The 26,161-nt window shown below is 34.5% G+C and overlaps 1 protein-coding gene, 1 long non-coding RNA gene and 1 other non-coding gene across 4 annotated transcripts; 1 reads left to right on the plus strand and 2 right to left on the minus strand.

The window, feature by feature from the left end:
* Window positions 1–415: 415 nt before the first annotated feature.
* Window positions 416–3,609, minus strand: LOC110099992. The gene is made up of 2 exons (XR_003700898.1): window positions 3,528–3,609; window positions 416–2,835 (listed from the first exon to the last, which is right to left on the minus strand). It is a non-coding gene; the product is annotated as an uncharacterized LOC110099992 (transcript).
* LOC110100000 lies at window positions 2,331–3,809 on the plus strand. Its single transcript, XR_003700897.1, has 2 exons — window positions 2,331–2,467; window positions 2,900–3,809. It is a non-coding gene; the product is annotated as an uncharacterized LOC110100000 (long non-coding RNA).
* A 2,699-nt stretch (window positions 3,810–6,508) lies between these two features.
* On the minus strand, window positions 6,509–24,508 carry LOC110099976. 2 transcript variants are annotated; one of them, XM_028695293.1, is made up of 8 exons: window positions 23,993–24,508; window positions 17,606–17,815; window positions 17,040–17,528; window positions 9,771–9,881; window positions 9,361–9,537; window positions 8,218–8,415; window positions 7,350–7,470; window positions 6,509–7,252 (listed from the first exon to the last, which is right to left on the minus strand). In XM_028695293.1, exons 1-8 carry the CDS (start codon window positions 24,419–24,421, stop codon window positions 7,140–7,142), a joined length of 1,848 nt encoding a protein of 615 aa, XP_028551126.1. In that variant the 5' UTR covers window positions 24,422–24,508; the 3' UTR covers window positions 6,509–7,139. The 2 variants fall into 2 exon arrangements, with proteins under 2 accessions (XP_028551126.1, XP_020682988.1); XM_020827329.2 differs by having other exon boundaries at window positions 8,218–8,493; window positions 23,993–24,507.
* Window positions 24,509–26,161: the final 1,653 nt, after the last annotated feature.

Below are 26,161 nucleotides of genomic sequence, written 5' to 3' on the forward strand. Positions count from 1 at the left end.
GCTTTCCGACTATCTACATGGTTCGGTAAGCTTTTTAGTACAAAAGTAAAAAAATTTTGTACTAAAAAACTGCTTTAAAAAACAGTAAGAAAGCCATCCCAAACGAACCCTTAGACTCCATGCTTCTAGCTGAAGATTTTCATTTAATATTGAAACTTGTGCTAATTTCAGCATGTGACTTTCTAAAGTATCTTGTTGATTCAATGTATCTTCCATTATTTAGACAGCCATTGGGTATTTTTTATTGCATCTTGAATACTTGCTACACTACAGGATTAAGGTGTGGATGTTATTTAATTATAGTCGTCTTTGTTGTCAGGTGATGCGGTGATTTGTTAGTGGCAAGCCTAAAAAACTCTATTATGGATAATTCTGCTTGTTGGAACTCTGATGCCTATCGCTGTTGCGTTATATGGTCCTTTTACCCAAACTTTTACCCTTGGCTGGTTAATTTTATGCTATGCATTAGAACAAGTGCTAGCGTTCTGTATCATAAATAATAACTCAATTCATATATAGTCTTAGAGAGGATTCTTTAGATTCACTTCTGCTCAAGCCGTTGAACTCCATCTCTCTGGTTCTGTTTAAATTTTCATTTTTATTTAAAATGAAAAGAGTGACTAGAAATAAGAAGGTGACCACGGGCGTAGAAATGTTGTGTTGAAACTGCAGTTCTCTTCATTTAAGATAACTATAGAAGGATTTTGAGGCCAGTTTTGTTATTTTTCTCGCCTAATAAATCTCCATTCGACTTTTCAGAGAAAAAAATCTCTGTCATGAGCTGAGTCCTTGCCTTTTTTTGTTAAATATATAAAGGATATAAAATAAATAGGAAGAAGAATTCTCAATTATGATAAGGAATTTCTTTTATTGTGGTTCATTTAGATTTGGTTCACCCTACTGGAAAGGCAAAACTTTTGTCACGTTTCTGCTCAGATTATCTTTTGTTTAACTTTTCACATATAAAACAGAAATTGGCTGGTAGTGTTTGGTTGTAGTTTGTAAATGAATGAACAGCAGATCAATTTTTGAGCTTCTAAAGGACATGAACTCAAGCATGCGCTGAAGCTAGAAACTGTAAGTTCAATACTAGCTTAATGATGATAAATATGATTTTGATATTGAGATATTTACTGTTTCTGTTAGTTATTTTACCCGTAATATTTGTCATATGCAGATATGTTTCTTGGAAGCTGTTTAGATTATTGGTTTATAAACTGGAGCTCATTATAACGGAAAATATTAATTTGATTTAAAAAATTAAGCAAATGAATGAGGGGGATAAATAGCATATCAATGCTCAATTATACCATAAAACTTTTATAGTTTGATATGTTCATCATGTTTTTCTTTTCCATGAGAATGCTTTATATCTGGCACCATAGTAACAGAAAGGCAATCATCACAAAGTTCTAGAGTGAAATTTCCCTATGATGGAAACAACATACACATACTATTCTGGAAATATTCTAGAATTCCAGATTAAAAGAAAGGTTAGAAAAATAAAAAAAGAACATTTCATATTGTGACACACCCCTCGCTCACTATATTAATTACAAAGCATTTTCTGGGAAAGAAGAAAACAGAAAAACAAAAACCATTGTAGATGTTGGATTAAAACAATTGGATTACTGGGAATGCATTTCATTTATTCAAGGTTCATTTACTTAGAGAATTAGGCAAGTTCTTTGCCTTCGCTTTTTTTTCTTTGGTTTTGGCGGACACAACACCACCTTGATTGCAGAATCAAAAACAGCCTTCACGTTCTGTAGAAAAAAAAATAAATAGTTAAGAGAGAATAAATCTGCATTACCACAGAAGTAATTCTCATCTTATATATCTAAACCCTAAACTCTGCAGCACTTACAAATGAGTTCATCTGTATGCTTCTTCCGACTATTATTACATGAAATTAAATCATAATTTTAGAATCTGTAAGTCGCATATTTCAGTGGTGCATTTAAGTTTGTGTTAAACCATTGAAAACATTACATGTTTTTTTAAAAAAAGCCATGAATTTCGTAAAAGGTTATAGTTCTAATGCAGAGTAGGAGACCAATCATTTAATATTATCAAATACTGCAAACAATCTTTCTGTTATGTAAATGCTTTATTTACTTCTAGAACTTCATGTGCAAACTGCTTTAGCTGAATTTATAAAGCTTCTACGCAATGGCCATTAGGAAAGTTTACCTGTTGGGTCTTTGAGCTACATTCAATATAGGCAGCAGCACCAATCGATTTTTTCAGCTCTTCCCCCTGCTCCAAAAGAAAATATCACTTCTGCATTTTGTAAATAAACCTTATTTATTCCAATCATTCTTGTTTCAGAGATTAATATAATTTGCCTGTGCAGTTGAAATTGTTATTGCGCCCGGGTGGTTCGTGAGGAATTGCTTGTCTTCTCTTAAATCTGCACGGAATCACAAGTAGAATTATCTGTATTGAGCTAGGAAATTTCAATAAGGTGCAATTCATAAGCTAGTAGAATGATGTAAGGTTTATACGTTTTGTGACAATAATGAAATATTTGTATGAATTGCATATGTTCTATTGCATTATTTTCTTACCAAGTTTAGTTCCCACCAACACTATGGGTACACTTGGAGCATAATGCCTTAGTTCAGGAATCCACTGAAATCATTAGAAGCAAAATTGAGATTAGTGGGAACTCCTCTTATCATAATGAAAGAGATTCTTTCTAATGCGTTACAAGATGGATAACCTTCTTGGATATATTCTCATAGCTGGCGCTACTGATTAGTGAGAAAGCTAGTATGAATACATCAGCTCCTCTGTAACTTAGAGGCCTCAACCTATTGTAGTCTTCTTGACCTGCGTTTTAAAGCATAAACAACTGAAGTTAGCTTATATTGTAATGACTAATTATTGCTTCCAGGTCTTCCAGGTATGATCTCATTTAGCGAAAGTAAATAAATAAATAATTGAGGCCTTGTGAGGTTAAAGAGTTATGGATCTTTGCATGGGAATACAAGCTTCCAGGTATGATCTCAGTCTGAGCATCTCAATTTTGCCTGGGAATGGATTAAACTTTCTCTCACTAATTGAACGATAAGTCTTTTTATAATGCTCTCATCCTAATTTCATACCAAATTCCAGTCTTACTTTTCTTAATGACTTAGGTCACTTAAACTTTAAGTGAAACTCTTAGAATCAAGCCTAAGAGTTAGAAAAACTACTGGATGTAGAAATGAGGGCTTAGGGCATCTCCAACCGAAAATCCCATTTTTCACTCCAAAATACAGTGAAACTAAAAAATGTCGTGATTCATCTTCAATCGAACTCCATTTTACACGCTTCTACAAAGGTAGTTGTCTTTCTCCTCATTCACGTGCTTCTTCGACAAATTCGGTCAAGATAGAAAAATAGCGTAGGTGAACAGTGCAACGCCAATATTGGCAATCGCACTGTTCACCCTCCACCGATTAGTGATTTTTTTTACGTTCGAATGGAGCAAATCAGCTACGCCTTACAATCGTTTGGAGTTCAGCTAGAGATGTCCTTACCTGCAGTATCCCACAAGCCAAGGTTCACAGTGCTGCCTTCCACCACCACATTTGCACTGAAGTTATCAAACACCGTAGGGACATAATCCTACACATCATCCGGGAAAATAAAGGCAATGATCAAGAAAGAAACAAAATAGGGATGTAAAATATGGACGAGCGTAGTATGAATATGAATGTTGATAAGAAATTTGTACAGCAATTTTGATAAGGAGCTCAATATATGATTTCTTAAACTTCTTAAACATTGCTTACCGTTGGAAAAGTGTTGCTAGTGTAGGATATAAGCATGCAGGTCTTGCCAACAGCTCCATCACCAATGGTCACACATTTGATAAACCTTGCAGTACTCATCTCAACCAGAAGCTAACTTTCTCTCTTCCTACTCTTCAATTGCAAGCCTATGGATGTTTTATGACTTACCTTTGACCACTTATAAAGCATGAAACATAAAGCAGAAAGACAGGAAAAGAAAAAAAAAATGTTTTTTTTTTTAAATTTAAATAGCAATGGAGGTGGGGATGTAGGGGTGTCAATATTTGACCTCACATGAAAATCCGACATGAAAATTTTGGGTTAGACCTGACCCGATTTCAAAATGGGTCGGGTTCAAGTTCCCGGATTTGACTTATTTGAAAAAATAGGTTGGGTTTGGGTTGACCCGTCAGGTTTTCTGGTCAACCTGAAAGCCTGTTTTAAATGAGCTGATTGTGCTGCCCGCACGCCCGCTCGAGGCTCCCCGCACTCGCCCGCGCTACGCTCGAAGCTACCAGCGGTTGCTAGCTCCCATGCGCGTGCGCCCGAGGCTGCCCACGCTCGAGCCTGCCTGCTGGCACTCGAGTCCATGTTGTCCTGCCGGCACTCGCGTCCTCGCCGTCCCGTCGACACCATCCTCGGGTCAACCGTATTGGGTCAACACGCCGGGTTGGGGTCGATCCGTTTGAACCCGGGTTAATTTCGGGTTCGAGCCTAAACCCGGTTTTGACACTCCTAGTGGGGAGGTTGGGAGGGGAAGAAAGCCTAATTTGATGAGTTGGATTAATCCCCACAAACACCTCAGAGTTTTGCTATGATTAGTAGTTCATTTGGCAGCTTTTGGTTGATCAAAGCGCTATTTTGAATAATTGTGTTCCCACAACAAATATTTTGAATAAAAAAGTATTTTATAGCATTTTATCTTACTATAAAGAAGGAAAAAAAAATTGAGGCCTAAGAATAATGATGGTGAGCACAATGGGTGATGTGTACTACATTTGCTTTAGTGTGTTGCTTTGAGCGCAAGGCCATAGCCTAATCCCCCTATAAACCATCAATCATGGTAGCTTTTGAGTGCTGGTTGGTTGGTGGTTAAGTGTGGGAGAAGAGGTTGAGAGAATGATGGGTTCTTACTTCCTAGCAAGGAAATCGTACTCCTCTTTGCATATATTTATGCTATTAAAATGATGCCTTTTACCATCATTATGCCACCATTAACGCCTTTTTTTCCCCTTTTTTTAATAAGATTTAAGTTATTATATTTTGATATAAATTATATTAAACTGAATTTGAGAATTATTTAATTTGTTTATATATATAACTTGAGCAACATATGATATGGCATAAAGTGGAGCGCGCAATGAAAAGTAATTCTATTGGTATTATTTTGTTTTTGGGTTGTAGGCTTAAAGATTTATTATTTGTATTGTTACTAATGCAATATAGTTTTAATATAGCAAAAAAAAAAAAAACTTTTGTGATAATTTATTGTTGCATTATATGTAGTACCACAAAGGTATGTTGGTACATTGGATTAAAGAAAAAGAAAGGTTAGGTGTATCTTTTGCAAGCTTTGCTTGTTTGAATGGTCTTCAATAGGAATCAAATTATGGTGCTATGATCTTTAGAGTTCCCATAAGATTAGTTAGAACATCAAATGAAATGAGAAAAGAAAAGAAAGTTTACTTCACATGACTTGTAAAGATTGAGGTTTTGTTTGGGACGATTTTTTTACTGCTTTTTTAAAGCGGTTTTTTAGTATAAAAATTTTATTTTTTTACTAGAAAGTTGCTTTAAGAAGCAATAAAAAAATCATCCCAAATGAAACATCAGTAGCAACAAAAAAAGTATGTAACTTTGTCATAAGATTAGTTAGAACATCAAATGAAATGGGAAAAAGAAAAAGAAGCTTACTTCACATGACTAGTAAAGTTTGCCAAATGACAAACCTATGTAAGTAATAGGTAATTTGGAAGGTGTTATATTAATTGTTTGCAGCAACATCACATCAACAGATTGAGAAATAGACAGTAGAGAGGAAGGACAATTATTTTCAAAATAATTGGCCTCATTTCCTCTTGTTTTCAAGTTATTTTCCAGATATTATTTTGCTATATTTGATACCTTCCACTATTGGGCAATAAGCATGAATAATGTGCATCATATCAAGTGCTTGCTTGATATGTTTTTTTTTTTAAAGAGTATAATATTTTTCAAAATTAAATTATCATGAAAGAACAACAACATAAAACTTTTATCCCATGATTTAGGGCAAAATTAAATTATCAAGAGCAGGAAGGTCTCTCCTCTTAGTTAGCTTTTAATTATGTAAATCAATGAACATAAGCGCTTAGGCCTCGTTTGTTTTAACTTTTTTTTTTTCCTTTCCTGTTTAGAAACGAAAAAAATATTTTTTATACGTTGTTTGTATGAGACGCTTCTATAAAAATATTTTTTTAGAAAACTTCATTTTTCTACTGTTTGGAGAAACATTTTGATTTAGTCCAACATGAAACTCAATGAATATTGTATTGACACAATCATATATCATTGCAATCACACTCTTTGAAGAAATCATGATATTCTAGTATTGCAAGGTTGCAAATCTTCTAAGGAACTTCAAATTATTATCATGATTATATTGGCCTAATGCATTTATTCTAGAACTTTCAAAGATGAGTTGCCAATCTTATTATCAACTTATCAACATCTCTAACAGCAAAGTAAGTAAAATGCCCAAAATGTCCTACCAATCTATTACAAAGATCATAGATCTTATGCTAAAGTGTGTTAACTCTTTTAAACTTACAACAATCTTACCATTAACAAACTAAGAAATTAATATACAATAAGAAGATTCCAGCTAATAGCTACCTGCAAGTTTATACTCAAAGTCTGTTTTCAGATAAATTACAAATTGAAGCAGTAGAACGGTAAAAAGCCTGAACTGTTGGAATGGCACTCTATTTTAAAGTAAAATCAGGCAATAGAGGCGCTATAAAAGCAGCCCAGTTCTAATACTCTATTTGAGCACAAAGTACAAACCTGTGGATCACTATCACTTCCATTAAGATAGTTTAACATCCTTGATTCTTCGAACAAGAGCAACATACGATAATTAATAGTTCTTATACTGTTTTTGTCGATCATGAAATCTCTTCAATCTTCCATGCAAATGAAGTCGTAAAATCTGCAGAGAATGGAGCTCCTTTTTCTTCTTTCTGAGCTATCTGCAATAAGGCTGGTGCAAGTAAAACTTTGTCATGCAAATCTGAATTCTGGATTAAATGGAATTGATACTTTATAATATTTATCTTATTTTGTTCTTAATCCTGAATGCCAATGTAACTTGCAAGTTCATTGCATTGGCCTTGCCAATGCAAATCGTGATTCTGGATTGATGGACATCAATAACTCAATTGGAATTGCATCAGGAGGAGGTGGAATGTTGAGCCTTGGCTCAATTAGGCCTGTCAAAGAAAGTTGCTTAGAATCACAAATTGTTATAGCTAATTCAGAGGGTATTATCAATATTATAGGTAGATATTTTTTTTCCTGTGGGCTCACCAGGTGAAAGTTTTTGAGCACCATATAAAGACTTTGCCAAGGGATTGGATGACCAGTGATTCACAGCTACTCTACTTGTGGGTTGGAATCCAATTAATTTTCCATCTGTAGTCAAGACTGCCTGAAAAATATGGAGCATGAAAAGCATCATTAAAAATAAAAATTTATCTTCCAAATGCTACAATTACAATTAATTTATGGCAAAGATAATGTGAATCTAGTAAACATTTGAGAAAACTTCATGACTAACAACGAGAAGCAAAAATGGTTTAAAATAAAAAATAATGTAATTATCATTTTACTCATGCAGCTTTGGCTCTGTTTCTTAGTTATTACTAGCAAGTTTATAGAAAACTGGACAATGGTGCCATTTGACCAAGATCAATGTTTTGTAGGCTGATTGGGGTTTCACCTACAGTTGCTTATGTGGATCTAGCCAAGTCCATCTTTCTCATTGTTCTTGGTTGACCATGAAGGCTTGCTTTTTTTTTTTTTGGATCACGAAGGCTTTACTGTTCGGCCGTAATCTTTCTCGATCAAACAAGAGCACATGTGGCGGTCCAAGGAAAATTGCCACAAAGGCGCAAGCAAAGGCTCGGCGAGCCTAAAGAGTATTATTTTGTACTCAATGTTTTATCTCATGGCCAATCAATATAATTAATTTTGACTTTCCAACCATCTTAGCAACAATGGGATACTATTAACAGTGCATCATATCATTTTCACTAGACTCCAGGTGGTGTGTGGCATGTCCCCAGAAAGTGTAGGCAATGGCAAACATATTGGATACAAATGTGCCTCAGAATATTTAGGCTGAGGGATTTGAATAATTATTTTCAAAAATAAATAAATAAATTATAAAAATTACCTGATATCTAGCAACATCTGGAGCAGTTTTCTGCAACTCAATGTCGCTAGCTGCTGAAGGATAATCCACACTTGGGAGAAGCTCTGCTAGACTCTCTCCACCAGAAATTGAAGAAGGAACTTCACTGGAAATGGTATCCACCACAAGGCCCTTGTTTCTCAAGTAACTTGGAAGTGCCCCAATCCAGACACCTATATTCTGGTCAACAATTATATCCTCAGGCCAACCAAGTTCTCCTTTTATCTTCTTGATGATTTCGATGCATAAAGCTTCAAGCTATTCAAAAATTTTTTTGAAATTAGATAAAAGGTCTTTGATTGAAGAGGCCTTTACACATAATTTACATTATAATCTTCTAGGAGTCCAATTACATTGAATTGAAATGCTCCTTGACCCTAGAAAGTAAAATCCACAGATTACCTTGCTCAGGCAATCCTGAAAGTTAACCCGAATATCATTAGTCTTGAAATTTTCTAACAAGCATTTCCATAACATATATGATCCTCAGTTATAGCCATCGTCATTGTTAGCCCTGCCCCAACTCTTTCTAGTATTTATATGGTTTTATACCAACTTATGGTAGGTAAACTTCCAACAAAGCTGCGTTGGACCATGCTATGCATTTCAAAAAAACATTAGTACATTCTACTGCAGATAGACTGATTGTTTTAACCTGGCCACTTCTTACCAAGATTTGTATGGTTAATGGCTTCATTCCAATGCAAAAAGAAAAAAAAAATGACGCAAAGAAACTAGTTTGTGTTTGTTTCAATGGCAATGGATTCGAATTTCACATAAAAAAGGCAACTCTACACGCTTAGATTACATGATAGGAAGACACTTCACGGTGAATACATTGTTCAATTCTCACATGGCCATCTAAGAATATAAATTTTTTTCATCCTCATATAGTGGAATAAACACTAGTTGCTGTAATCCGATTTCTCAAGCCAATGTTAAAGTACTTGAGTTTTTACTTTCGTATCCAGCAACTAGTTGCGCTACTGTTATACCATTATGTAAATATATAAAGTCACTCTTAAAATTGAAGGGGCTAAATTATACCATGAAACTTGAAAAATTGAGAAGTTAAAATAAAATAAAAGCATGACTTTACTGCATTAGAATTTTAAGCCAACATACCTTACTACTCTCAAGAGAATTAAGACGGCTGCAATTTGCTTCTGATAATGAAGGAACATTTTTCAATTCTAAAACTTTTCTTGCGTGTTTTGGCCAACAAAGCTGAGTAACAATACTGAAAATCATAATGGCGCATCCACCAGCAAACACAGCAAATAATAGATTCCACGGTGTACTCTGTAACATACGACCAATGTAGAAAAACCATATAGTATTAAGCTTCATATTTACTTTTAGTTTGAAAATACTAGCTAAATTTGATTTTATTTGCTTTTCCATGTAATTCTAATGTAAACACTAATTTCTCATGTTACCATGGAGAAGCCTTTAATCCATATATGGCAATGCTCAGCAATTAATAACAAGTTACTGTAACAAAACAGGTCCTTTAAGGAGAGGAATATCAATACCTTACTCTTTAAATTGGCTGGGGCTTCCGTAAAAAAGTCGCATAAAAGCCTTTTGTTTGGCATTGTATAGCGATCTTCATAAAACATGTCAAGAATGTTTGCCAGTTCAACCTGCAGCTCTTAAATAATTCAAATTGCAAGATTGATCAATAAAAACTTAAGTAATTTCTAACATAATAAAATATACTATAAGACCAATGAAGAAAATCAAGCACAAAAAAAGAAAAAAGTCAAAGCAAAAAAAAAAAAAAAGTGATATGTTAAGGAAAAATGAACCATACCTCAGAAAAAACATGCTAAATGCTTAACTATATCCTGATTTCCAAACAGCCCATAACAATTGATATAAGATTACATTTTAATTACAAAAGACAAACAGTAAAGAACAGTCATACAAAGGGTTATTTTTGATACAAATGTCACAGTTTAATTTGGAGTAACTCAAATTGCGCAAGTCATTACCCTAGCTTCATCTGGAAATTTCCCATAAATATATACAAAGAATAAATAATCTTTTTGAGTGTTAGGAAGGCTGGTAAGTTTACTCAAAGTTTGGAACTTCCATGAGTTTTGTATTGATTAAAATTAACTTCATAATTAGATATAACACTACATAAAACATTTAGTAAGATGGTTCATAAAGCCTAGCTCAAATAGTTGGGATTATGCTAATAATGGTGGAAGTGGTGAGGATGATGATGCATACATATAGATATAAACACATAGATGCATGTGTTTATGTATATATGGACACCCTTATGCATCCATACATGTTCTTATGCAAAAAAAAATTGAGTTGTATTCAAATTAAATCTTTCTAATTTAGAGCAAAATATATTCCCTTCAAACTATATTTAAATAATTGAATGATGTTTGATTGATTATTGACCAAGTTTTGTGCATTTCCTAGCTCTAATGTGATTCTCAGTACGCAAAGTATGGGACTGCTTCTATTTTTTGATAAATTTATTTGTTTTTGTTAGGCTTACATAGCAAGTTTATGTTCTTACGTGTCCAAATATTTACAGGGATTCTTGCAATCCAATGAGGTCCACATATTTGGATATGCCCGAACAAAGATATCCAGCGAAGAATTAAGAGAGCGACTTCGTGGGTAATATTTTATTTCTCGAAGTAACCTGTTAACTTGTCAATAATTAAATATCAAATGTAACATTATTGTAGTGCATCTTACATTAACTCTTTTTGTAACTCATATCAGGGCCAACATTTTTTTATCATCTAAGAAATCTGCCCTAGCATGGAATCATTTCCTCTCAAATTCGTGGAAGATTTCAAGAATTGAATTTAAAAGCCTTTCAACTAAAGCCAAAAATATATATTTTCCCACTAAGTCTACGTCTCACAATTGAATTATTATGACCAAACCTTCTTAAAACTAAATTGTAGTTATTAAAGTTCTCTCCAATTAAATTGTCTTCAAACCTCTTCAACAAATCAATCGTAGCATATCAATGCGGTTAGCTTTCTCATGCAAATTAGTTTGTTTGAGCAAATCATACTTTGTGGGAAACTTTCGACTTTTGTCCGAAGTCAAGAGAAGGTTTTACAATATTGCAATAATGATTAAGAGAATGCAGTGAATGACATAGAAGCCAAACATCAAAATTAACAACAAATAATTGCTTAATAATTTACTCATTATTATAAATATCTCCATCACATATGTCATTACACCAAGTTCAATTATGCATGACTACTTATCATGCCATGAAAAGAAATACAACTGGAAACTTGGCATCTGTGAGAGTTCATGCACTCCTAATAGCTGTTGAAACCAGTCCTTCACATACTCCCAACTGCCGTCTAAGTGGCGCTTCTACTTTCCAAAATGAACGTGCTTTATCATGCACTCAATTTTCCCTATTGGAATAAAAAAAATATGATCCTCTCTCCTATGAAAGACTAAATATAAAGTATATCAAATGACTGCCCTTACATTTGTTGGGCAAATGCTATCATCATCTTCACCACAGTTCCAATGAACACACACATTTAATGGATACAGATTCATGTGCTGATAATTTTACAAAGTAAGTATTGTAAAATTTTTTCACATGGCATGAGGAGTCCAGTGCCTCTTAATGAGATCATGTGTAGTCATATGCATTCAAAGTTGCTTTTCAATTACAAGCTTAGAAATTTATTATTGAAAATATACAACAAAATTGTTTTTTTTTAATCTAAAATTTTAAGTTTAACTCACAAAACACAATTTTTTTCCACCTATTAGATATTGGTGGATCTCCTTTGCCTCAGTTTTCATGGATGACAACTAGTGATGGATATCCAGACAACCTTCCAATTAGTGACTGATACTTGTCACCACCATGGGTGTATCACCCGATGCTTGTTACCACCGTCGGTTTACCACTCACAACCTCTCCTTTTGATCTAGATTTATTGGTGGTTTGGGATTTGTTGTCCATGCTTCGCACCATGAAAACTCATGCAAGCAACTCTAGGCATTCAACCTCATCACAGACTTTGGCTTATGATCCCCTTGGTTATAGTAAGGATTCCGAGGAACTTGTATCTTTTTTTGTTTTTTTTTAATCCTAAATTCAATAAATCAGGCCTATTTTTGTAATTAAGCATTATTATGAATTTTATGCTATATGTCAATGCATAGAAAAATCACGGAATGAGACGGATCTTCAATAAAGTAATTCCTACTTTAAGTTCATTAAAAAATTAATTTTTGCTTATCTTGATATTCTTGTGCTCTCTTCTACTTTTTAATCTCCTACATCTTTATACCTTCATCCTAAGTAGCATCGTGTAGATCTAGGATTTAGAGCTCTCATCCAAGGTTATTTTTATGGCTAACTATGATATTAATCTCAATATATCAAAATTAGGCAAGTAAATGTCATAATCATCCGAACTTAAAAAATGGATCTTCTTGCAACACTTTTTTTTCTTCTCTAGATTTCATATCATCAATCAGTCAACTTGAGAATTGCAAAAGTCTCATATGTTTATCACTCATTTACTCATTCGACAAGGAATGAAAATTTATCATCTAATTGTTTTGCTCATCGAACTTTCACATACATAAAAATTTTGTAAAATCATTTTGAATGTTACAAAAAAATTTGCTTGATTGCCTAATACGATTTGAACATCAACTAAAACAACCTACAAGCTCTTGAAACACATATAGACGCTAATTTCTTACAACAACAACAACATCAAGCCTTTATCCCACTACGTGTGGTCGGCTACATGAATCTTTTTTCTCCATTGTGTCCTATTAAAAGTCAAATTCTTGTTTAAATCTAATAAAGAAAGGTCATTCCTAATATTTTCTAACCAAGTCTTTTTAGGTCTACCCCTACCTTTCTTAACACAAGTCAAATCTAATACCTATACTGTCCTAACCGGGTCATCGGAAGGTCGCCTTTTTATGTGACCAAACCATCTAAGGTGACTCTCTCTAATCTTATCTTCTACTGGAGCTACTCCAACCTTTTCACATATATATCTATTTCGTATCCTATCTCTAAGGGTCAAGCCACTCATCCACCTGAGCATCCTCATCTCTGTCACACTTAACTTAGTATTATGCTTCTCTTTTAAAGGCCAACATTCGGCACCATAAATCATTGCAGGCCTCACTACCATCTTATAGAATTTTCCCTTAAGTTTGAGGGGTACATTTCTATCACATAACAAGCCCGATGCATTCCTCCACTTCAACCATCCAACTTGAATTCTGCTGATAATATCCCCATCTATTTCACCATCACTATGAACAATAGATCCAATATATCTAAAATGTTTACTTTTATTAATGATTTGATCGCCCAAAGTCGTAATCCCTTCAGTAGGTTTATTACTACTAAAATTACACTCCATATATTCCGTTTTAGATCTACTCAAGCGAAAATCTTTAGTCTCTAATGTTGACCTCCATAATTTAAGTTTACCTTCAACTCCCTCTCTAGTCTTGTCAACAAGAAGAATATCATCAGCAAAAAGCATACACCAAGGTACATCTTCTTGCAAATGTCTAGTGAGAACATCCATGACTAAAGCAAAAAGATATGGGCTTAAGGCTGATCCTTGATGTAACCCAACTGAAATAGGGAAATACTTGGTCAATCCACCTTGTGTTTGAACACAAGTAATAGCTCCTGCCATACATATCTTTAATGATTTGAATATAAGCATTATTGACTCCTTTCTTTTCAAGAACTCTCCATAGCACTTCTCTTGGAACTTTATCATATGCTTTTTCTAAATCAATAAATATCATATGTAGATCCTCCTTATTTTCTCTATATTTCTCCATCAAACCTCTTAATAAATGTATGGCTTCCATAGTCGACCTACCCGGCATGAATCCAAATTGATTTTGAGAAACATTAGTATCACGCCGCAACCTATGCTCCATACTTTAAACAGTAAGAAAGTGATAATAAGAGTTTTTTTGGCATCCTCTAGTCCTCCTACTTTAAACTCTTTCTTTCAAAGACAACTATTAATTTTTAGATTGAGTGACCACCCTATAACTTATAAAGGGTTTAGAAGGGTCTCCTCTAATTTTCTCTTATGAGTTATGACCCACCATTTTGAGGGAGCTTTTCAGCTTTTTTAATGGCTAGAATAATTCATTTCCTCTATATCAATGGCTTAGAAGCTCGCTTAGAATTTATAAATATTCCTCACCAAGAATAACTTTAGTTCGCTAATAGGAACTTCATGCAGCCATGTTATATATTTCAAGATAATAGAATTGTCTTTCAATATATGCCAAATGCAAATACTTTTCTACAAAATACGGTGGTATAAGTCGTTTGCTCACATCTCTATTTCAGTTATGGCCATCATATCCACTTATCTTCATCTTAGTACAAAACTAATTATACTCTAAACAGTTACCATGTCACTATAGATGAGTAGTAGCTCTTGGACTCAAGAGTTGCACAGTATAGGAGCATGCGAGGCATTTTAAAATTGACAAAAGGCATTATACTATGCATGATTAAGCCACCATTTCCTTATGTTTATCAAATTTATTTTCTATACTTTTTAGGTCAATTGATTATCATTGTGGCGTTGTCGGCTCTTCAAATTCAACAAGTTTTTGGATGGTGGTTCTAATTTTAAATATTACAAAATAAAAATTTCTCACATATTATATCAGATGGATGCTCTGATACTTAATTATGATTTAGATCAACTAAGGGAGATTAGTGTCTAATCTTCCAAATGAATGAGATCAGAAGAGGATTGTCGGGCTAAGATAATATTTGGAGCTAAAGATGATTAATTTGAAGTTAACAGAGAAGCTCAAACAAATTTCACACAAACATAATTGCCTACTAGCAAAGAATTAATAGTAGGGATTAATCATTTTTAGGGTATTAATGGAGTTTTTGAGTTTACAAGATTCAAAGGACTTGTGAATCAACCAACCTCAGGCTCAGGATAATGGAAAAGACTTTGGCTAAGCCTAAAAATACAAGGAGATGAATTACTTAGCTAGAGGCGGCTTACTTTTATGCAAAATCAAGAGAGATTGTAAATGGTTTTAGAGCTTCCTCTTTGATACATCTTTCTTACTTGAACTCCTTTATCATTCCCGTTGGAATTAAAGTGCCTCCTTGCTACTTGTACATTTAGTTTTAGGAGTTGAGGTCTCTCTCTTGGGCAAAGAGAGAAATAGGTGAAAAAAGAGGGAGATGCAATTATGCTTAAAAGGTGGCTTAGATATTTGAGAACTAAGATAAATATTGTATTCATGATGTAAGTTCATCCTAAAGGACCCCGATTACACTGATAGGAAGTCCAATAAAAGTAAACCAAAAAATTCCAATAAAAACATAATGATAACCTATCTCATAAGCAATACTTAAGATAATAACCATAAACCATAATCAAATTCCTAAAATTGAGGTATTAGGTTTTGAATTGATAAATTATTCATTTTCCCTTTAATTGGCAGGCCAAAAAGGAAAGAATTGGCAGGCCAAAAAGGAAAGATTTGGCAGAGCGATTTGTTGAATAAGATTTGATATCCTTTGATTTAAACAATAATCCTTTTCTCTCTTCCAACTTAGTTGAAGGTAGCTTTTGGCCCATTCAAATTGATTTCCTTCCATACTAGGTAACCCCTCCTAGAAATTTGATGGTGCAATTTCAATTTGAGACCTTTTAAGTCAAATTATAGCCCTTATGGGATGATTCATGGGCTTTCTTGCTTCGTGCTCGGATTCTTGTCATGATATTGAGTTAATTTTGTTTGATATATTTTGAAGTTGCGACCCTCATAAATTAATTCTATCTTTTTATATGATCTCATATGTTGATACCGTATTTGTAAAATAAACTAAAAAATGAGAAATCTCCTCACAATAGTTAGCAAATTAACTTCATAGTATATATAAATTCATAACCAAATACAATCACATGGCATTGCACAACAAAAAGACATCTGGTAACCATCACACACAAATAATAACCATACATATATAAACTATAGACACAACTATAGCATATAGATCACACAGATGGTGAAGGGTAAGCAAACCATTAAAGTTGATGAAAAACTCAATGCTTAGCCTAATTTTGGCTGATTGAACAAGACTGAAAAATACTTTCTAAAGTTTCAAATAAATGAAGAAGCGTTGCAGAAATATTATATAGAGCAATATCATAAAGGCATAATGAAGAGATATCAATAAATTTGTATGTTATAAAAGGAATTAAATATTTGTATTCACAATAATTAAGCCACTGACAATCCAATCGAGGTAGGCAGAAATGAGCATGTTATGATGCGAAATAATTAAACTAAAGAGAATAAAGATAAGTATCTATTAAAGATTTTTTTTTTAAGTATCTATTAAAGATAAGATATTGGAAAGCATTTTATTGGAAAGATGATAAGATTAGCATATATTAAAGATAAGTTATCTTAAAATAAACTAAGATGGTATCTGAAATACTACAAAAGGTTGAGAAGTATTAATCAGGGGGCAGATAAAATTAATACACAATGATAAGGAAGAAAAAAGAGACACCAAAGATAAAATCCTACAAGTTCTGCTAAAAAATTGCACAGAAAAAAATAAAACCCCATGTAATGCTCAATATAAATATATACGAGGACATAAAATTGGCCTAAATATTTTGAAATAATTATGGAGTCACTCATAATAATGATGTATATAACATGGTTATCAAATATGAAAAGTAATGCATGCAAGTCAGGAATAGTGAAGGGAAGAAAAAATATACCATCTGATAGTGGGTTAAGAGAACCTCCCACTTATTGTCCGCCAAATTGTGGCATCCTTCAAGCCTCACATCCTCAAAAGAATTGGTATCAATTTGCAGCCTATATGCAGGAATGAATTCACAAGTCCAAGAACCAAATCCCGGACCTCCAATTGAATCCAAACTTGAATAATCAGGTGGCAGCCACCAAGTATATTTCAACTTCTTAGACCTGTTTACAAATTTCCCTTTCATTAATTTATACATTTCAACTTGATTCCTTGCTTCTTTTGCTACCTCACTTTCAGAAATTCTACATATAGAAATGGGTGAATCGATTGAGTTCTTTGGGGGCTTCTGAAACCAATGAAATGTATATTTTGAATGCAAACCACCTGCATCTCGAACGTAATTACTTTTCACACTTTTTAGAGCAAAGCAAGAGACAACCTCAGCTAAAGATGAAATGAACTTCTCATTAGATGAATTCACAACAATACCAGCCTGGGCCTGCTAAATAGACTAATACATCAGAAAAATATTGCTAAAACTACACTCCCTAAAGACATTTTGAGAAGCATGACAACCTCTCTTGTGTTTTCAAGGTCTTCCATGTTTCTCTCTGTGCCTGGACAGAACAAGGTGAGCTGGAAGCTCCACAACTGCTGCAACACAACTTGTCTAAATGTCATCGCAAGGATATTCTTGGAAACAGCATCCTTACTGTAAAGGATATTTCTAGCGAGGCTACTTCTTAGTTTCCTTGCCTTCTCTTTCACCATTTCTGCAGGTAAAAACTGTCAAAATGCAAACATTCACTTTAAATGCAAGAACATTGCAATTAAAACTTTGAAATAAACGAATGCTTGATTCAAAAGCAAAGTTTAGAGCTGGTAATTTAATTTAAAGACTGAGTATCTTGAAAATTGGATATACTTTACTGAATAGAGCTGAGACAGAAGCAATAAACTTGCTAAGAAGCACGATCCGCTTTTTATCAAACTTGAATTTCAGTCAAATGTTTATATATGTATTTACATTTGAATTATATATATATATATATATATATACATGATAAAAATATTCAACAAAACATCACACAACCACTTGACAGTGCTACCATTACCTAGTATGACAATGCTTATCCTAACCATTCATCCAAAACAGACTATTCTACATAGCTGTCCGCCCCAGACAAACTTTAAACCATTTTAACTAACCACAGCTAGCTCTCTCTATAAACGAAAGCACTGCCTTCTGTATAATGAAGAAAAGAAAATACAAATGAATACTTGTTTGCCTAACATCTTCCTTTATGCTCATCTCATCTCGTCTATCTTAATAGCTTACTGGAGTGTTCATGGTATAAGAGCTATTGCCTTACGACGACATCATCCTGTTCTTAGAGGACCATCCATCCTCCCAAAAAACTCACCATCAGTCCTCGCTTATGGGTCCCATCACTTCGTCCACCACCAAGAGCGATGCTAGCGCCACTCTCAAGTCAACATATCAATTCCATCACCCCTCAAATTTCTAATGTCTAATGTCAAAAACACTATCAAGACCCAGCTCACAGCGGACAATCATCCCACATGGCTTTTACAAACCCCCTCAAGCTCTAGTTTGATGGAAGCACACCTTGTTAAGCTAGTCAAAATATAAATGATGATGCAAACATTTGGTTGAATCTTCAATGCACTAAATATCTTCATGTCGATCTAAATATGGTTGTCTCCTTGTACTCAACAGTCTCACTTTCTACTCTCACCTATATGCTCAATCTAGATTCATCCACTAAACTCTAGACTACCATAGACCGCTGTCTACATTCTATCAAATCATTATGGAATCATCCAACTTAAAAACGAGCTCCACCATATCTCCATGACAGACCAAATAATGACCCAATACCTCTCAAAAATTAAGGCAAAGGTAGATACAAGCATTTTCTTCAGCTTACCTCTTAATCCTGAAGATATCAACTTGCACTCTCTAAACAAACTTCCTCTATCATATCAAGCTTTTAAAACCGCTATACGAACACAAATCTACAATACATTAGCCTTGATGATCTCTACTCCTTGCTATGCAGTTAGGAATCTAATTTAGCAACTGAAGCTACTCATGCACTTCTTATCTTGCAACCACCTTGCTCTCATCATATGGTGCAAATGATGAATAGGGGGTGTGACTGAGCATGACAGCCCAACTTCTCTTTAGGGAAGCGTGGATCTCCAAATATGTTCAAATCAATTTGACAACCCAACTTCAATCCCAAGGGAGGAAGGATGTAGAATCCCCAAATTGAATCTCAAATCAATGGAAAATTTGCAACCACCTTGCTTTCATCATATGGTGCAAATGATGAATAGGGTGTGTGACTGAGCATGACAGCCCAACTTCTCTTTAGGGAAGCATGGATCTCCAAATACATTCAAATCAATTTGACAACCCAACTTCAATCCCAAGGGAGGAAGGATGTAGAATCCCCAAATTTAATCTCAAATCAATGGAAAATTGGGACATTCCACTAGTAAGTATTGGAATTTGGCTGAATTTGATTATCACAACCTATAAACCATGTTCGCTGACTCATCACAACATACTGCGGAGTGGATACTAGACTTAAGAGTTACATCCCATCTCGCCTAGTATTCAACCAAGTTCATTGACTCTGCCCCCTATTCAGGATCTCAATAGGTGATTTTTAGCAATGGGCAAACACTACACATCTCCAACCTAGGTCAAGGTATCCTACCCGCCCCAACTCATAAGTTTGCTCTTCCCAATCTACTTCATGTCCAAAATCTCTCATACAATCTTTTATCAATTCACCAACTAACTGCTGATATTTTCTGTTTCAATTTTATTTGACACCACTAGCTATAAAATCTTTGAACAAAAAACCAAGCAAAGTCTCCTTAAAAGGACCCTGCCATCAAGGTCTACCTAATTTAGTAGACCCCATTGTCTCAATCAAGGCTTTTAAAACCGAACCGGTCAATGAACCGGAAGGAGGGGTTAGTGGTTTAAAGGTTCGACCTGGGTCGAACCGGATGATGTAATAAATAATAAAATTAATATAGTAATATGACGATCTAACCTTAAACTTAAACACAAGTTCATCATATCATACAAATCAAGTATCTAAATTAAAAATAAGTTGGAGGTTATTTTATAAATAATATAATTCATATTTAAAATAAGATTAGTTCACATATATATGTTTTAAATTTAATATAAATAATTTCTAATTTATTTCTATGTTTAGATATACTTTATACTTATGAAAAGTATACAAAATTTTCATTATAAGATTATATCTATATTTTTCATGTTATATTATTTAATACTAAAATAAAGATAAAAATTTTAAAAAATATATATTAGATAATTAAATAAAATGAAAACAATAATACATAAATATTAAATATTATTTGTATTATTAAACGAAAGCACTGGTCTCATTGCTTGTCCTCCATACTTGCTTTATTTTCCAATCTCTGCAGCAACAAAGCATAGCAACATATGCATGACCATCCAACCGAACCCGCACTCACTTTACTTGCTAAAAGTCAACCGTAGTTACATACTCCCAACAAGTCTAAATCATGTGTTTCATGTAACCTAGCTATGTAATGTCTCCACAAATCATTATTGTGTACCTCCAACTCTCAATCTACAAATAAAGGCTATAAATATCTAAATCCTATAAATGTTAGAATCATTATCTCACGCCATGTTGTTTTGCATGAAAATATCCTTGTCTATCATAACGCTTCCAACTCAACCCATAAATATCAATTAAGACCGACACTTGTTCTCACCTATAGTCATAACACCACACCCTAACACAATCACCACTCCACCCTGCAACTACCTTCTGCCTAGCACAATACGATCTCAACATCATCTCCACTACCAAAAACATGGACATGCCTTCTTCACAAATTAAGCAACCACCATTACAATCATTATCCTCTGCTAATCTCTAAAGTTAAAAATGAAAAATGAAAGCGGGCCATGTCAGATAAGTTCAATGCCTTACAGGCCCAAGGAACACGGAGTCTCACACCACCACATACTAGCAAAAACATTATTGGTAGTAAATGAATCAACAAAACCAAATACAACTCCGACGACACCATCACAAGACACAAAGCATGGCTAAAAGCCCAATGATTTAACCATGAACAAGATTTACATTATCATGAAATATTTAGCCCTACAAGCAAAATATCCACTATCCAAATTCTTATCATGGTTATTATTCATCTCAATTGACCGATCACTCAATTGGATGCTTCTAATAGGTTCCCTCATGTCAATTTGATGGAAATAATTTACATGGCTCATGCAAGGTTTTCAAGATCCTCTTCACCCTCATCGTGTGTCTCATAAAAAAAAAGCTAAATATCGATTTAAGCAAACTCCTCATCAATGATACACCATACAGTTCAACTATCTTCTACAACTTGAATTCCAATTTAGTGCCGTAGAACCTCCCTGTGACTGCACAACAAAGATGGTGTCAACATCTACATCCATATTTATGTTAATAATCTTCTCCACACTAACAATAATTTCAAGGTTTAACCCAGTATTTTTCTATTTCAATTGTATTACATCAAGGGCCCGCTTCAAGCACATATCTTTTTGCCTTAGTCATGCATGTTCTTACTAGACATTTGCAAGAGAATGTACCTTGGTGTATGCATTTTATTGATGATATTCTTTCTGTTGATAAGGTTGGATAAGGTTGGATAGGGAGTTGATGAAAAACTTGAATTATATAGGTCACCTTAGAGTCTAAAGGTTTTCGTTTGAGTAGATCTAAAATCGAATACATAGAGTGTAATTTTAGTAGTAATAAATCTAGTGGTGATATTGTGAAATTGAATGATCAAGTCATTAAAAAGAGTACACATTTTAGATATCTTGAGTCTATTGTTCAAAGTGATGGTGAAAATTTTAAGGAAATTATTAATAGAATTCAAGTTAGATGGTTGAAAAGGAAGAATGCATTGGGCCTGTTGTGCGATAGAAAAGTGCCCCTCAAACTTAAGAGAAAATTTTATAAGATGGTGATGAGACTGCAATGCTTTATGACAGACAATGTTGGCCATTAAAAAAGAAACATAAAATTAAGTTAAGTTTTGCAAAGATGAGGATGCTCAAGTGGATAAGTGGCTTTATACTTAAGAGACATAATGCAAAACGAGTATATACATGAAAAGGTTTGTGTAACTCTAATGAAAAATAAAATTAGAGAGACTCACCTTAGATGGTTTGTTCATATAAAATGTCAACCTTCCAATGACCCTATTAGGAGAGTAAATGTATTAGATCCGTCCTATGTTAAAAAAATGTAGAGATAGACCTTAAAAAACTTGTTTAGAAATTATTAAAAATGATTTTTTTATTAGATTTAAATGAGAATTTGACTCTTAATATGACACAATAGAAAAAATTGATTCATGTAGCCGACCCCAAGTAGTGGGATAAACACTTGTTGTTATTGCTGTTAGCAATAATTCAACTACAATAGCTGATCTCCTACAACACCACCATCACAAGTTAACAATGCACAACCTAGAACTTACCTTTTGACTTCTCGACATTCAAACTATTCACATGCCATATGGACTTTATCATTGAAAGTCCAAATATGCTCTTAATTTCCTTAAGTGAGCTAGAATGAGCAATTGCAAATCACTCTCAACTCCCAACTTCACCAATTTAATCTCCATAAAAAAAACTAAATGCAGAATTTGCCAAATCAAAATTCTATTGTCACCTCATCAACTCCCTCCAATACTTCACGATTACAAATAGGAAATCTCATTTGCCATAAACCATCTTGGTCAATAAATACATCATCCCCTTAATTAACATTTTAATCTCCTCAAATAGCTACATTGTTATATCAAAGGAGCTATGGATTACAGCCTCCCACTCTATCAAGACAACATCTAGCTATAGGCTACTTAGATTCCAATTGGATTTTTGATCCCATTGATTGAAAGTCTACCTACTTAGATTCAAATTGGATCGTTGATCCCATTGATTGAAAGTCTACAATTAGGTATTGCGCTTTTCTAAGTATTAAGCTTATTTCCTGGTGTGTAAAGAAGCAACCTATAGTCACAAATTCCTTCACATAAGTAGAATATAGAGGTCTAGCCACCACCACCACTGATCTCATATGCTTTGTTGACTTCTACCGGAATTCAATTTACTCATCAGCTCTCCCACACTTCTATACTATGACAATATTTTCACCTTGGTGCTTGCCAACAATCCCGTCTGTCATGCCCACAAAAAACATATCGAGGTGGATTAACACTTCATTTGTGATTGTATCAAATCTCAAGAATTGTTTGTTCATCACGTGGCATCCCAAGACCAACTGGTAGATAGACTAACCAAAGCATTTCCTACTGCATGATTGATTAATTTATGGGACAAGATGACACTCCCATCTAGGTCAATCATCTTGAGGGAAGATAATTACAGCATTCACCAAAACATCACATAACCACTCAACAATATTACCACTACCTAACAGGGCGATGCTTAACCTAACCATTCATCCAAAACAACTACTTTACCACAGCCATCCACTCCAAGCAAACTCTGAACCATTGCAAACAACCACAGATAGCTCTCTCTATAAAAGGAAGTACTGTATCATGTATAAAGTCGAATAGATAATACAAATGAAAACTTGTTAGCCTAGCATATCTTCCTTTCTCCTGATCTTATATATTGGTATTAATGCAGTTTTCAATGTATGTATTTATCGGCTGAATCAGAATTCATCCACATATGATCAAACCAGCCAATAGCCAAATATGATTCTGCTTATGATCAGTAAGAGTGATTTTGAGCTGATCGTTAAATCGTGCGCAGCCCCAATAAAGATAAAAGAAAAGTATAATAATCTGGATTTCTTTTCGTAAGATACTGACCAGCCGAGTGGATACGGTGCTGTGCTCATCGGAACCGCTGGGAAACACAGTCTCGATGACCATGGTGGAAGTTCCCGCAGCGAGGTGCTCATCCGCAGCGTCGCCGCCATCGGCGGCGGCGGCGATGAGGGCCTGGTCGAAGCTGACAGATCCTATGAGGGTGAGGCAGGCAAGGTCCGTCTCGTAGGAACGGACGGCAGGGAGGTGAGTCCTCGCTTTGCCAGTTGAGTCGTCGAATTCGCTGAGGATATGGAGGAGCTCCTGGTCGATAATGGGTAGGGCGCGGATCTGCAAGCGGCAAGAGGAGAAGCGTCGTGCATTCTGGTTTTTGGTGAAGAAGAAAATGTTGTCGTAATTGATTGGGGGCGAGGAAAGTCGGAATAGGGGAAGAGAGGGGAGGCGGTGAGGAGAGCCATGGAGAAGCGGCATGTCTTGAAGTATAGTGTTTCCGATCAGAGAGGAGAAAGGGTTTTAGGGCTTTTGGATTCCAGAGCCTACTCCCAATCCGAATTAATTGAGTTTGGACCGGGGTTATGAAAATTAGTAGCAGCCTACAAGGTAATAGTGAAATTATTACGTGTGATTATCAGATGTCGTATAGAGATAGAATCAGAATGTGTCGTATCATTTTTTTGATACAGTGGTGTATTAGATGATGTAACACATCCTGATTCACCTCCGAACTATCCGATGATTGAATAATTTATGAAGTTACTGGCATACAAGCATATCACACTTACATAAGCTTAAAATGGTTAAGCATTTTTCCCTCGGTGGTTCTATGCACGGTAGATAAAAAATATATAATTTAATTTACTATGCACGGTATTGAAAAAAATGTTATTTAGCATTTATTTTTTGTTATGTAAGAATATTTGTGATGATAGAAAGATAGAGAGAGTATAGGAAATTTTTGAAAAGGGAAAAACATCGGAGCATAATATAGTTAAAGTAATTCTTCTAGTATTTGTAATTGATTATAAGAGAAGCCCGCCCTTAAAGAAAAGATAGTGATATATTGTAAAGAATATATTAGTTTGTTGAAATTGAAAGAGTCATTTCACAAGAATCCAATACAAATTTGTGTTGAAGTTGATAGTCATGGTTGATGTCGATGACTTGCATCAATCTTATAAATGATGGCGTGTTTTACTGTTATTAGCAATAGCAGGTGATAAAGCTGATAGTCTCTCTTCAGACAACTAAAGGTCAAACAATAATGAGTCAAATTCAAGTTTAACTTCTATTAGCATCAACTTAATCTAATTAACAAGTGAAAAACTTAAAAAAATGAACCAAAAAATCTCTAATTAGAATTTATTACAAAAATACTGATTAATTGTGTTGATATTTGTAGAAGTTCATGATCCAGCAAGAATCACGGTAATCACCAAGAACCAAGAGAAGAGGGAAAAGTAAAGAAACAGAAAGTATTCTTATTATTTCCTACATGCTAATACATGTGAGTATATATAGAGTTTAAGAGTAATGTAACACAGACGGCTACAGTTAATAAGACATAGGAAACGATTACATTGTTTATTATTTATTGCTCTAATACGCCCCTGCAAACTGAAGGGTCTCTAGTGACTTTTAGTTTGTGTCGAAGCTGCTGAAACCTTGGTGTTGAGAGGGATTTTGTGAATATATCTGCGACCTGATCAACTGTGCTAATGGGAAGTATTCTAATGTGTTGTTGTTGAATGTGATCACGAACAAACCGGTGATCTATTTCGATGTGTTTCATTCGAGCATGAAACACCAGATTATTTGCCAGAGCTATGGCAAACGTGTTGTCGCAGAAAAGGTCCGTTGGTTGATCTTGTTTGATCCCAAAGTCAGTTAGAAGACGATGAAGCCATACTATGTTTGCCGTGAGAGCTGCTAACGCTCTGTACTCTGATTCGGTAGATGACCGAGCTACAATAGTTTGCTTTTTGACAGTCCACGATATGAGTGTGTCCTCTAAGAAGGAGCAATACCTTGAAGTTGATTTTCTTGAGATGAGATCGCTTGCCCAGTCATCATCTGAAAAGGACATTAAACACAAATTAGATTTTGTAATAGGTATTCCATAATCAATCGTACCTTTTATATAACGTCGTAGCCGCTTTAGGAGATAGGTATGTTGATGCATAGGTTGATGCATATGTTGAGAGAGAAGGTTGA

This window comes from Dendrobium catenatum, unplaced genomic scaffold, assembly GCF_001605985.2.
Source record: "Dendrobium catenatum unplaced genomic scaffold, ASM160598v2 fragScaff_scaffold_621, whole genome shotgun sequence".
Taxonomy (NCBI): domain Eukaryota; kingdom Viridiplantae; phylum Streptophyta; class Magnoliopsida; order Asparagales; family Orchidaceae; genus Dendrobium; species Dendrobium catenatum.

Bases quoted from the DNA above. Each gene is read 5' to 3' on its own strand.
- LOC110099976 (XM_020827329.2), bottom strand. From the start codon at position 24,421: ATGCCGCTTCTCCATGGCTCTCCTCACCGCCTCCCCTCTCTTCCCCTA. The intron at 17,529-17,605 runs GTTGTCATGCTT...TCTATTTAGCAG, and splicing joins ACCTTGAAAACACAAGAGAG to GCCCAGGCTGGTATTGTTGT. The intron at 7,471-8,217 runs GTAATTTTTATA...CATATTTTTCAG, and splicing joins CAGATGTTGCTAGATATCAG to GCAGTCTTGACTACAGATGG.